The following is a 13,809-nucleotide window of genomic DNA, read 5'->3' as shown; positions in this document are numbered from 1 at the left end:
TGTGCTTTAAATAAAAATATTTATTTTCAAAAACAAGCCTTGAAAAAGAAGAAATTGTTCAGGGTTGTCTTACATTTAGGTCAATCTGTTATTTTACTGGTACTAGTAAAAACATGGTTTACAAAACAGATTAATTTTGTATTAACATAATGTTGGGAAATCATGCATTGAACAAGCATAGCTGTCTACTATTCAGGTCAATGTGTTAACTTTTCTAAATAAGCATCACTACTGAAAACATGATTTAACAAAAAAAAGGGGTCATCTTATACTCAGTATTGTCTTTTAGTCTGTCAATATATTGTACTGATACAATCGGAAATATGATTTTTCTTTCTGAAAATAAGCCTTAGCAAAACATTTACAAACCTGTTCACTCTAGGGATTTAAAGCACAAAGATGAATGTATAGTCTTTGGTTATATAGATTCAACTCGTGTCACATTGCACACATGACATACAATAAATAAGATGTAAATCCCTTTAATAAAACTCAATGAAACGCAGTGTAACAAAGGAAAAGAACCCAACAAAGCAAGTAGATAACATTTACAACCACAAAAGAAACCTGTACAACTCTAAAATGCCTGGAGTCTCACTTAATCTATTTTTGTCTGTCATGAATTCATTAGATATTTTGTGATGATTTTACAGGGGTCGTTTTGAGGGGACTCATGGACTGGGTGTGTTGTATCATTTTGATTTGGTTTCAGACCACTGTCGTTATGCTTTAACTGTGTGGCTGCTAGAGATGAAACGGTATGAGCAGTTCTTATGCTATATTGATGACTATTGTGACCCGAATTATCACGGTGGTCAGTATTTTCATGCAATTGTTAATTTTTCTTTGACTTTAGTCTTGTTTGTAGGCACAAAAATATCTGCATCCTTTGTGTTTATGTAAAGCATCTTTGGGTGTTTCAGTTGTTTTGTTGTGCAGTTGGCTAAAGGCATTTGGTTGCAGTCTCTCTGATGCTAAGCACGTTCTAACAGTAAACACTTTTCCCCCCGCTTCATCGATAAATCGTATACCCAAGGATTTCCCCCCATTAGTTGTAGGGCCACACTTTGCCAAGCTGTGGCGGGCCACAACGTCCCATTTGAGAGGTTATTGCTTTTATCGGTAGAAGTATAGTCGAAAATATTTTTGCATCAAAGGTTATCCCAGTGATTTCAGTACTAAAACGAATGAAATTACTTTGAAAAAAAGTGGCGCTCACTATTCAGGGAATAGATGGAGAATGTACAGATGATGTATCAGTCGCACACACTTTATTTCATGTTTGGGCATAGTTGGGGGGATATACCGTTTCATCTCTAGTGGGTTAGACTGCCGTGGATATTGACAAGGGGGAAAGACGGGAGCGCTATTTGTACAAGATGTCATAATGGCCTGGTCTATAGAGGAGAAAGATGCGTGGGTCGCCGCCTTCCGGAAAGACGTGATGATTGACGGTTCCACCCTCTCCTCGATCCATGTACTCCACAAGGATGGATAAGTTCAAGGCCTGGGCTAAGGCGATGATGTGAATGTGGTCGCTTTCTTTAGACATTGGCTCCACCTCCTTAGGGGCGAAAAAAGGGCAAAATATTTTTTAAACTGAGCCAAGAGTGAAAAAATATATATATTCTGCGTCAGAATGAAGGTAAAACGCACCTGCTGACAGAACTCCTTGACGGAGCATCCACCTTCGATGAAATGCTGAAAGAAACTATGCTCTCGCTGCAGGTAGCCTGAGGTGAGCAGCCGCAAATACACGACCACGTAGTCCGACACATTCTGGTCATTGAAAGATCTCAGCAGCTCCTTCAGGCTCGGTTGCTTTTCGCACAGCTCAATCAGGTCCATGAACTATAAGGACAGACAGGAATTAACATTGTAAAGGTGGTCTGTGCGCCCTCTGAATAAGTCGTATGAACAAGAACTTGCGTACTAAATGCAAAGCTAGGTTAGATTCTTTTGGCGGTGCAAGTCAGGCTACTAGGAGGTGTGACATTCATTTGAATGGCTGTTTGACGTGAACTAATACCAATTTGAAGCAGCGAGGGCCGTTTGTTTGGGAGCAGTTTTTAAATGCAAACTGCCCACGCTGCCTTCATATGTACGACACCTGACTTGGACTGCAGTCACACGAACAGAAAAACAAAACACAAATTGACTAAGAGTCAAAGGAAACTGCACTTTTCTAGTTGATTGTTTTGTAATGGATTTAGGGCTGCAGCTAACGATTATTTTTCTATCGATTAATCTATAGATTATTTTTTTCGATTAATCGGTTAATCTATAGATTATTTTTTCGATTAATCTATAGATTATTTTTCCTTTTACCGATTTTTTTATTTTATTTAAAATGAAGATGAAAAAAATAAATTTAGGCCAGTTTTTTCAAAAGGCATGGCTTTTATTTACAAAAAAAAAAAAGTACGGCCACTCAGTCAACATTGAAAACATGGCAAAACATTCTGTAACACTGTAAACATTTGTGCCAATCTAAATATTCTGGAGCACTGTAAACATTAAGTATTGCTTTTAAAATGTGCAAAATAAACATCCAGTCCAACACAGTACACTATAACCAATTCTACTCATTCCAGTGAGTGACTAACAGTTGTAATGAAGAAAGGTTAGCATGTCTACATGCTCTGGGGTGAGGCTGGTTCTTTTCTTGTTTACAATATTCCCAGCAGCTGAAAATAGGCGCTCAGAAGGGGTCGATGTGGCTGGAACTGAGAGGTAAGACCGAGCCAGCATTGCCAGATTTGGAAACCTTGCCTGATGTTCTTTCCACCATTTTAATGGGTTTTCATCCTTGGAAATGGGGGATTCTCCAAAATAAGACACTAACTCGTTTCTGACCATTTCAGCATCATTACTGTCATTGTTGTCTTCCTCATTGTTGCTGAGTTCATCTGAAAATGAGCCAAGAAGTGTGTCTAGTAAAGATACAGGCCGCCTGTCAGCATCTGGTCTTTCCACTTGCATTGCTGTGCCCTGTTGAGCGTGTGTCTCCTTTTCCCTTCTTTTCTCCTCCAGAACTATTGCATGCAGCTTGTATTGAACTTTTAAACACTCATCTGCAGTCGGGAATTTCAGCTTCCTGAATCGTGGGTCAAGTGCAGCTGCTAATATGCACACATTTGGTCCATCATCTTTGAATGTGGTCTCGGCTTCCCACCTGGATGTTATCTCACGTGCAGCAGTGACCTGGAAACACTTGATTGATGCATTTTCAAAAGCAGTTTGTGTAGCCTTAAGAAGCCCTTTGACCAGCAGAGGGACAGCGGAAACTGTTACATAAGATTCTCCACTCAGGTACACAGTTGCACATTCAAAAGGTTTCAGAACTTGTTCAAGTTCTTCAAGCAAGCTCCACTGGTCAGCCTTAAGATCCAGAAAATGCTTCCCTCTTTGAGTGACCTCCGGATCTGACAGAGTTGCTGTTATTGGCCACCTCTGCTCAAGCAGGCGACTAATCATGTAAAAGGAACTGTTCCATCTCACAGACACATCTTGTATGAGGCTGTGGTCTGGAGAACCCATTTGTTTTTGCTTAACCTTTAGTTTTGTACTGGATAGCTCACTTTTTCTGAAGTGCTCGACCAAACTTCTTGCTGCTCCTAAAGCTCTGCTGATGTGGTTGTCCTTTAGAGCATGGTTAACTACAAGCTGTAGAGTATCGCCAACACATCTGAGGGATGAAACACCATGTCTTTCCTCAAGAACTCTTAAAGCTGCAACAACATTTGCAGCATTGTCATGTACAATGACTTGTACTAGTTTTTTGTTTATTTCAAACTTATTGACAACATCCTCAATCCAAGAGGCAATGTTTTCTGCAGTGTGCTTTTCATTGAGGGGCATTGTTGTCAAGTTAATTGAGGCAAGCTCCCACTCATCATTAACAAAGTGAATGGTGACACCAAGGTAAGCTTCAGTGGCCATACTTGTCCATGCATCAGTTGTGAGTGTCAGTTTTCCTTTCACATTTTTCAGGATTGCTTTGACTTCATTCATTTTCTTTGTGTATTTTTGCTCCATAAGCTTAGTGAAGTGGGTTCTTGATGGTAGTGTGTAGCCAGAGTGAAACCGTTTGATCATTTTTTGAAACCCTTCCCCTTCTACCATATTTAATGGCCTCATGTCTATGACCATCATTTCCAGGACACCATCAGTCAGGTCAGCGGCCACTTGGGGTGTGCATTCAGTCCCATGCCTCTTTGGAAAAAAATCCTGGACACTGCTTTGTCGTTTGCTGCAACATAAGAGACAACAATTAATTTTCATTTTAAATATACCCAAATACAGCTTACTTTAATACAAAAGGTTAATTAAACTACACACATTATCTTGTTAAATTGGTTTAATAACACAACAATGATAGTATGATTAAAGTGAAGTTAATTGTTCGTTTGTACATACTATATGTAACTGTTAATGTTGTAAAAGGTATTTGCACAACTTATTAACGTTAGCGTTAAAGATAGTATATGTAACTTAATGTTGTAAAAGGTATTTGCACAACTTATTAACATTAGCGTTAAAGATAGTATATGTAACTGTTAATGTTGTAAAAGGTATTTGCACAACTTATTAACATTAGCGTTAAAGATAGTATATGTAACTATTAATGTTGTAAAAGGTATTTGCACAACTTATTAACGTTAGCGTTAAAGATAGTATATGTAACTGTTAATGTTGTAAAAGGTATTTGCACAACTTATTAACGTTAGCGTTAAAGATAGTATATGTAACTGTTAATGTTGTAAAAGGTATTTGCACAACTTATTAACATTAGCGTTAAAGATAGTATATGTAACTGTTAATGTTGTGAAAGGTATTTGCACAACTTATTAACGTTAGCGTTAAAGATAGTATATGTAACTGTTAATGTTGTAAAAGGTATTTGCACAACTTATTAACGTTAGCGTTAAAGAGGAGCGCGTCTTTGTAAACACTGAACAGGCACGCCAAACGCGCCTCTCAGAGCAAAACGGTGCTTTAGTTTATGAATTTACAACGCAGATACAAATGACACATTCATGTTTTTGTGTAATGATGACAACGTATACTCACGCGGATCATTGACTCGTTGATGGTGATGGGAAGAACGCTGTCGGATGTTTTCTTTTTAGATGCTCGTTCATAGCCGTTGTGCTGCTGTGATACGCCATTTCCGCTCGACACAGTGTGCATAAAACAACATTATTAGGCCGTTTATTAAAATACTCCCACACTTTTGACGACTTTTGGCGTGTTTTTATCCCCTCGCTCGCATCGTTTGCTCTGCGCTCCGCCATGACAGTGGTGTGACGTAAATATGCGACGCGTCGACGCACAAAAATGACGTCGACGTATTTACGTAACCGATGACGTCGATGACGTCGACTACGTCGACGCGTCGTTTCAGCCTTAAATGGATTTGTTAAAAGTAGTCTAGCTTAAGTGTTCACCATTTGACATTCACATTTATATATTGCACATATTTTTATTTTAGTTTTATTTCAATTCTTTTCATACACAAGAGTGTTCTTGATGTATTAATTGTAGACTATATTTTCCCTGCATTGTTAAAATGCATTTACAGCCAAGTTGATTTGCATGGAGGGTATTTGTAGCCTGTGTAGTTTTTATTGTGCCACAAAGTTTCTTAGGTGAGGGGAAACAAATCAGTTTAAGAGCTTGGGGTTAAGGTACCACCATAGGAAAAGTTTACTATTAAAGCAACTCAAATCAAATTATAAGTATTGTTTTAGAATATTTTCAACAGATGTCATATAAATTGGTCAAAACATTTTTAACTACTCAGATTCAAATACCGGTATCTTAAAACTGCTGCCAGTGATTATTTCCTTGATGAAAATGAGTAACTTATGAAAAAAATCTGAAAAAGAACTACCAGTATATTGAGTCCGTCTTTTTGAACAGATCTGTGAAAAGAACGTCTCTTCAAGATCATACGTTCAGAAAGTCATAAATCTGGAGGGGAAGGAGTAATCCGACGTAGCAAAGCAGAAACATAAAACTGGCTTTTGAGTGAGAAATAGTAGATAAGTTGTCTTTTTGAGCAAACTCACAGTGTGGTGGAAGTCCTCAATGGTGAACTCAGTGAACCCCTCGTTAACCAGGTCTAGTTTGCTTTTTGCTGCCACTTCCTTGAACCTGAGCACAAGGAACAACATGAACGTCTGCTATGTCGGCTTTACTTTAATAGTGTGGGGCAACAACCACTCACTTCTGCAGTTCTTTGCTGTCATCGAGAAGAGACTCCAGATGCGCAAAGCCAAAAGCTCTGTAGAAACAATTGCCGTCTGGCCGTGTCTTACGGATGTATGAATATTTTTTGTGCAAGTCCTGCAGTGAGGCGGAATATAAGATTTCTGCATGAAGGCACAGTGACCAGAGAGCACAGCGATGAGGTTTCACTGACCTTAATCTTGAGCTGATAAACAGTGTCTTCCTCCGAGTACTCTCTCTGCAGCACCGTGAGCTCCTTTCTTTCAGACACTAATGGGTTACTGTTGGCTATCTACATGACCAAACCACAGAAAATTAAACAGAAAAATGGTTTATGGAAACAGCTGTGCGTTTCCAAATAAGGCTGGGCGATTATATGATCGTAATCGTAGATTGTGATTAATTTGAGTTCGATCACAGTAATAAGCTGTTAGCATAGTTCCTCGATCAAACATGGCGAAAAATGTCAGTGGCAGTCGTAACCAGTAGGGAAGCAACGATGCTTGGTATAATCCTGCACGGAACAATCCTTATTTATTGACAGTGATCCTGTGTGTCTGTGAATGTATGTGTGTGTACGTTTGCGTGTATGTTCGACCTTCCGTTCCACCGTCGCGAAAGTCAGTCCCCTCACGACGGAACTAATGTTCAATCGCGTTGTGCCTCGTCCCCTTACACAGCTGGAAGTGCAGCCCAGAAGAACAATATAAATAAATATGACAGACTTTACTTTCACTATTTGCTGAAGCTCATTGGTAATCCTGCCCCGAATGTGGACTAGCAGGCACATAGAGAACGTCTGTATTGGTCCCGACTGGGAGAATCAAAACACACCTTAATTTAATCAGAAATTATTAACACATTACCGTAAATTATTAACACATTACCGTAAAATATCAAATAATATTATTTATCTAATTCGCGTAAGAGACAAAGAAAATGTCCGCAATCGTCACACACGTCAGCAATCGTCACTCACACGCCAACCAATAAGAATTCGGCGGGGGAGGGTCATGGTACGCTAACTGCTATATGCTATACGCTACTGCCGGAGCTATTAAAATGGATCACATCAACATTGGCGGTAACTTATAAAAACTGTGAAGGGCTGAACTAAAATGGCACCGAAAAGGAAATCATATACTGCAGATTACAAGCTGGACGTAGTGAAATATGCACCAGAAAACGGCAATCGAGCAGCAGAAAGAATGGACGCTAGCGGGGCATACCAGGAGCGACACCGAGGAGGAAGATTTCATGGGATTTAGCGATCGGGAGTGACAGATTGTTTGGTAAACGTATAGCATGTTCTATATGTTATAGTTATTTGAATGACTCTTGCCATGATGTGTTGCGTTAACATACCAGGCACATTCTCAGTTGGTTATTTGTGCGTCAAATGGCGTACACTTATTCAGCCTGTTGTTCACTATTCTTTATTTATTTTAAATTGCCTTTTAAATGTCTATTCTTGGTGTTGGATTTTATCAAATGCATTTCTCCCAAAAATGCGACTAATACTACAGTGCAACGTATATATGTTTTTTTCCTTCTTTATTGTGCATTTTCGGTCGGTGCGACGTATACTCCGGAGCGATTTATAGTCCAAAAAATACGGTAATTAAATATTACATATAATTTATTTAATTATATAATTTATAATTTGTTGTTTAGTAAATGTTAATTTGAAATAAAAGTCACCAATTATACTTTGTTTACTGCAGAATGTTTGTGATGACAAGCAAAAAAAAAAAAAAAGAACTTTAAGAGGAAAAATAGTTGTTCTCTTTACCCCCACAAAAGATATCGAAAAATAAGCACAACAGTGGCTTTAAATCCAGGTACGGACCATAGCGTGGGTTAGTAAACACACATACAGGTATAGGTATGAACAAAATGACAGTTGTCAGCTGTTGGCATACATTACCTTGATCAAACTTGTTGGAAATTTATGTTACAAGATACTGCGGTGGTAGTAAACAGTAAAAATGGGGTACTTGGTGTAATCTTGCAAGAGAAAATCTGGCTTTAATTAAAAAATAAAGTGATATTAATCGAAATCGCATGATGTGAAAAAAAAATGATGGTTATAATTTTTTTTGCCATATCACCCAGCCCTATTTGTAAATTAACTTTGCTCTAGTCATTAAAATATAATTCTCACCTCTTGTTGTATTCTGTCTTGCTGTGCAATTATGGCCTCGTCATATGCGAGGCAGTTCACCCCTGTAAAAGATCAGTTATTATAACGAATATGGATATATTGTATGCAATGTATTAAAAGGGGGACTTGGTCCATTATGTGAATCAGGTGATGGATTTCGATTCTGACAGGTTATGTCATATTTGAGCTCAAATATTGTCAATGGAAAATAAAGTGCAAGTTCTTAAGAGACGTCGTCATAATGAAACGAAATCTGTATGCATAACAACGGCTGCTAGCTAACTCTAGCTAGCTCGAAAACAAAAACATACTGCTACCAACACCGTGTTTGGTAAACAAACCTACGCCGACATTGCTTTCATACCAACCCTACGGTTTTATCATCCTCTTAAGCCGAAAGCATTGGGACTGTCACCGTTGTCCTGTCAAGTGTCGACATAGGCGATGTGTTTTCTTTGTGTAGCACCGTTAGCATTAGCCAATAAGCTATGGCCTATTTTCTTTCATTTGGCCGCTGCGCGTCTGCCGCTTTGTCCTCGAAGAAGGCACTGGAACCCCCAAGAACGGGTACAAAAATCCCCGTGTCAAATGTGTCATTGACGTCCCCGATACTAACACCTCGGCTGAGTGCGGTGTGTTCTGTGTTTACACTTGTTTTTCTCACCCTCGATCTCCCCCTGTGATGATTCCTGCTGCTCCTCCGCCATCTTAGTCGTCCCGATCAGCTTCCTGTTTTTTCCCCGCAACTTTATTGCTTATGTACAAACGTACAAAAGCGGTAACATACGTACAACAAATAAAGAGGTAGCGTAGTATACACATATTTGACTAATTACCATTGCACATTAAAGTGCGATTATAGATTCTACAATATATAATACTGTGCACCTTTGCTCTTGTTATGTTTATAACGCAGTAGTACAGGTTCCTCCTGCCTATTTAATTCAATCAGAGCGCCAGGTGAGGTTGATGATGTTTTAACTACAATAAATTCCGTAAACAATCGGTGTCTGTATGTCTTGGGTGTAATTCTGTATTGTCTCTGTTTCCCATGTAAGGCGGCTGGAACAACAAGAATCCAGATGTCTGATAATGGCTTTTTTGCCGATATCCGATATTGTCCAACTCTTAATTACCGATTCCGATATCAACCGATACCGATAAATAGAGTCGTGGATATTAACACATTATTATGCTTAATTTTGTTGTGATGCCCCGCTGGATGCATTAAACCAGTGTTTTTCAACCTTTTGTGAGCCAAGGCACATTTTTTGCGTTGAAAAAATCCCGAGGCACACCACCAGCAGGCACCATTAAAAAAACGGAACTCAGTTGACAGTAAAAAGTCGTCGTCGCAATTGTTGGATATGACTTTAAACCATAACCAAGCATGCATCACTATAGCTCTTGTCTCAAAGTAGGTGTACTGTCACCACCTGTCACATCACGCCGTGACTTATTTGGAGTTTATTGCTGTTTTCCTGTATGTAGTGTTTTAGTTCTTGTCTTGCGCTCCTATTTTAATGTATTTTTCTCTTTTTTTGGTATTTTCCTGTAGCAGTTTCATGTCTTAATTACTTTGAGCGACATAATGATAAATAAATAAATGGGTTGTACTTGTATAGCGCTTTTCTACCTTCAAGGTACTCAAAGCGCTTTGACACTACTTCCACATTTACCCATTCACACACACATTCACACACTGATGGAGGGAGCTGCCATGCAAGGCGCTAACCAGCACCCATCAGGAGCAAGGGTGAAGTGTCTTGCTCAGGACACAACGGACATGACGAGGTTGGTACTAGGTGGGGATTGAACCAGGGACCCTTGGGTTGCGCACGGCCACTCTCGTCCCGAATCTACGTACTTTGTTTTAGCAATCAAGAAGATTTGAGTTGTTTTTTATCCTTTTTGGGGACATTGTTGATTGTCATGTCATGTTCAGATGTACTTTGTGGACACCGTCTTTGCTCCTCAGTAAGTTTTTGCTGTCATCCAGCATTCTGGTTTTGTTTACTTTGCAGCCAGTTCAGTTTTAGTTTCATTCTGCATAGCCTTCCCCAAGCTTCAATGCCTTTTCTTAGAGGCACTCACCTTGTGTTGATTTTTGGTTTAAGCATTAGACACTTTTTTACCTGTACACTGCCTCCCGCTGTTTCCGACATCTACAAAGCAATTAGCTACCGGCTGCCAACTACTGATATGGAAGAGTATTACACGGTTACTCTGCCAAGCTCTAGACAGCACCGACACTCAACAACAACACATCATTTGCAGACTATAATTACTGGTCTGCAAAAAATATTTTTAACCCAAATAGGTGAAATTATATAATCTTCCACGTCACACCAGACTATCTCACGGCACACTGGTGTGCCGCGGCACAGTGGTTGAAAAACACTGCATTAAAGAATGTAACAAGGTTTTCCAACTTAAATTGACTCAAGTTATGGACAAAAATGCCAACATGGCACTGCCATATTTATTATTGAAGTCACAAAGTGCATTATTTTTTTTAACATGCCTCCAAACAGCAGCTTGGAATTTGGGATATGCGGAGGTTGAGGTAGGCGGGGGGATGGGGGTTAGCGGGGGTGTGAAGCGAAGTGAAGTGAGTTACATTTATATAGCGCTTTTTCTCAAGTGACTCAAAGCGCTTTACATTGTGAAACCCAACATCTAAGTTTCATTTAAACCAGTGTGGGTGGCACTGGGAGCAGGTGGGTAAAGTGTCTTGCCCAAGGACACAACAGCAGTGACTAGGATGGCGGAAGCGGGGATCGAACCTGCAACCCTCAAGTTGCTGGCACGGCTGCTCTACAAACCGAGCTATACCGGCCCGGTGTATGTTGTAGCGTCCCGGAAGAGCTAGTGCTGCAAGGGGTTCTGGGTATTTGTTCTGTTGTGTTTATGTTGTGCTACGGTGCGGATGTTCTCCCAAAATGTGTTTGTCATTCTTGTTTGGTGTGGGTTCACAGTGTGGCGCATATTTGTAACAGTGTTAAAGTTGTTTATACGGCTACCCTCAGTGTGACCTCTATGGCTGTTGACCAAGTACGCTTTGCATTCACTTGCGTGTGTGAAAAGCCGTAGATGTTGTGCCTCTAAGGTGTAATGGCGCTCTGTACTTCTCCCTACGTCCGTGTACCACTCCGTACAGCGGCGTTTTAGTCATAAATTTTACTTTTTGAAACCAATACCAATAATTTCCGATATTACATTTTAAAGCATTTATCGGCCGATAATATCGGCAGTTCGATATTATCGGACATCTCTAATTGCGGCCATTGTGTGTGACCACAGTAGTCTTTCCTCTCGGGTAGCTGGTCTGGTGGAAATAGTCTACATAGCAGGATCTGTAGTCTGGCAGATACTACCAAAGCTGACCTGCAATATGTGCTGTGTAGCAAAGTCATTTGACAACAGCTACCACCTTCTTGCCCTGAAAAACAACGGCAGCCTAGTAATTCTATCACAAGGCACAGGGAAGGTTTGATTCCATAATCATGTTTGTTATTAAATCTTTGTATATTTCAGCAATTATTTTTTTATTTTCTCTGTTTTGTAAAATGTCTTTTGGCATTGCATTGAGCGCTTAATAAATATAATTTATTATTATAAGAGGATGATGATGACCTGAGTGTACCCCGCCGCTCCAGCACCCGCCGCGACCCCGAAAGAGACAAGCGGCAGAAAATGGATATATATATATATATATATATATATATATATATATATATATATATATATATATATATATATATATATATATATAAATATATATATATTTATAAATAAATATATATATAGTGTGTGTGTGTGTGTGTGTGTGTGTGTTCTGGCAATACTTACTTAATGGGGACATCGCTCTGTTTACACAGTCACCTTTAGGGGACCTCTGACGGTATGGGGACAAAAAAACAGGTCCCCTAAAGGGAAACCTTTTTAAATGATAGTCAGATCCATTCTATATCCTTCTATATATGGTAGTTGGAGTTGCAGACAACTTCATTACTGCTAAATAGCAGTTTTCAGTAATGTCACAGAAGATGCAGGGTTTGCTTTAATATTTAAGTGGTGAAACTTCCTATAGAAGGACAGCTGTAGTGCTGTATTCTGAGGATCATGTCATATTTAATTGTAACTTTTTTTTTTTTTTTTTTTTTTTTAAATGGTCCTCAGTAGTCACGTACAAATTTGTGTGAATTATGCAAAATTATTTAAATTTGGTCCCCATGAACCATATTAACTATTTTTCCCAAGGTCCCCAGTAAGAATGATCAGCACATTACTTCATCAATCCAGAGATTTAAAGACGTGTATGAGCTAACTGGGCAGTGGCCATTTTACCTAATTTTTTTCATGCCTCCATAACCTGTAGAAAGGGTGGTCCCCACAAGTGATGATCAAAAACTTGGTCCCCATTCCAAATGTGTGTGTGTGTGTGTGTGTGTGTGTGTGTGTGTGTGTGTGTGTGTGTGTGTGTGTGTGTGTGTGTATATTATATATTATATCTATATTTATTTATATTTTTATATGATTTATAAGGAACTTGTCCAGGGTGTACCCCGCCTTCCGCCCGATTGTAGCTGAGATAGGCTCCAGCGCCCCCCTCGTCCCCGAAGGGAATAAGCGGTAGAAAATGGATTGATGGATATAAGGACCTTTGTCATACCAGCACACATGATATGGCACAAAATTAGTACCCAATGTACCAGATTTAGCCCAATGAGTACCACAACAATTTAATTTATGAAGAAAGGTGTAGAGTAAGTTATAAAACGCACAGGTTGTATGCTATAAAGGTATATATAAGAAATAGAAGAGTGGCTATATGTAACAGTTAGAGATGCTACCTCAGTAGAAGCATTTAAGTCCCATCTCAAAACTAATTTGTATACTGTAGCCTTTAAATAAACCCCCCCCCCCCTTTTAGACCAGTTGATCTGCCATCTCTTTTCTGCTCTGCCCCCCTCTCCTTCGTGAAGAGGGGGTGGGGGCACAGATTAGGTGACCACAGATGAGGCTCTACCTGTTCAAAGTCGGGACCCGAGGTGGACCACTCATCTGCAGTCCCCTCCAGGGTTTCTCATCGTAGCCCATTGGGTTGAGTTTTTCCGTGCTTTGATGTGCGATCTGAGCCGAGGATGTCGTTGTGGCTTGTGCAGCCCTTTGAGACACTCGTGATTTAGGGCTACATAAATACATTTTGATTGATTGATGTGTTTAAAGTGTTTGTAAAATACCTATAATCTAGTCTAAATATTGTATTATTGTTAATCCCACTGTAAATAATAAAATACAACAATTCATTTGCACTGTATCTTAGCTACATGTATGAAGTTTGCATTAAAAAAAACGCGTGAAAATCAGTTAAGTACTGAAAAAGTTATAATGGATTAAATGTGCTG

At 39.4% G+C, this 13,809-nt stretch overlaps 2 protein-coding genes across 2 annotated transcripts; both read right to left on the bottom strand.

Annotated features, from left to right (window-relative positions):
- Window positions 1-466: 466 nt before the first annotated feature.
- otub1b (OTU deubiquitinase, ubiquitin aldehyde binding 1b) lies at window positions 467-9,156 on the bottom strand. Its single transcript, XM_061960347.2, has 7 exons — window positions 9,063-9,156; window positions 8,399-8,460; window positions 6,428-6,526; window positions 6,233-6,351; window positions 6,075-6,159; window positions 1,657-1,851; window positions 467-1,564 (listed from the first exon to the last, which is right to left on the bottom strand). The coding sequence occupies exons 1-7, from the start codon at window positions 9,103-9,105 to the stop codon at window positions 1,367-1,369; spliced, it is 801 nt and encodes a 266-aa protein (XP_061816331.2). The 5' UTR covers window positions 9,106-9,156; the 3' UTR covers window positions 467-1,366.
- Window positions 1,865-6,068, bottom strand: LOC133606407 (E3 SUMO-protein ligase ZBED1-like). The gene is made up of 2 exons (XM_061960346.2): window positions 5,074-6,068; window positions 1,865-4,252 (listed from the first exon to the last, which is right to left on the bottom strand). Exon 2 carries the CDS (start codon window positions 4,153-4,155, stop codon window positions 2,602-2,604), a length of 1,554 nt encoding a protein of 517 aa, XP_061816330.2. The 5' UTR covers window positions 4,156-4,252; window positions 5,074-6,068; the 3' UTR covers window positions 1,865-2,601.
- Window positions 9,157-13,809: the final 4,653 nt, after the last annotated feature.

The sequence above is a fragment of the Nerophis lumbriciformis genome, linkage group LG05, assembly GCF_033978685.3.
Source record: "Nerophis lumbriciformis linkage group LG05, RoL_Nlum_v2.1, whole genome shotgun sequence".
Taxonomy (NCBI): Eukaryota; Metazoa; Chordata; class Actinopteri; order Syngnathiformes; family Syngnathidae; genus Nerophis; species Nerophis lumbriciformis.
This window is presented reverse-complemented; position numbering and strand designations above follow the sequence as displayed.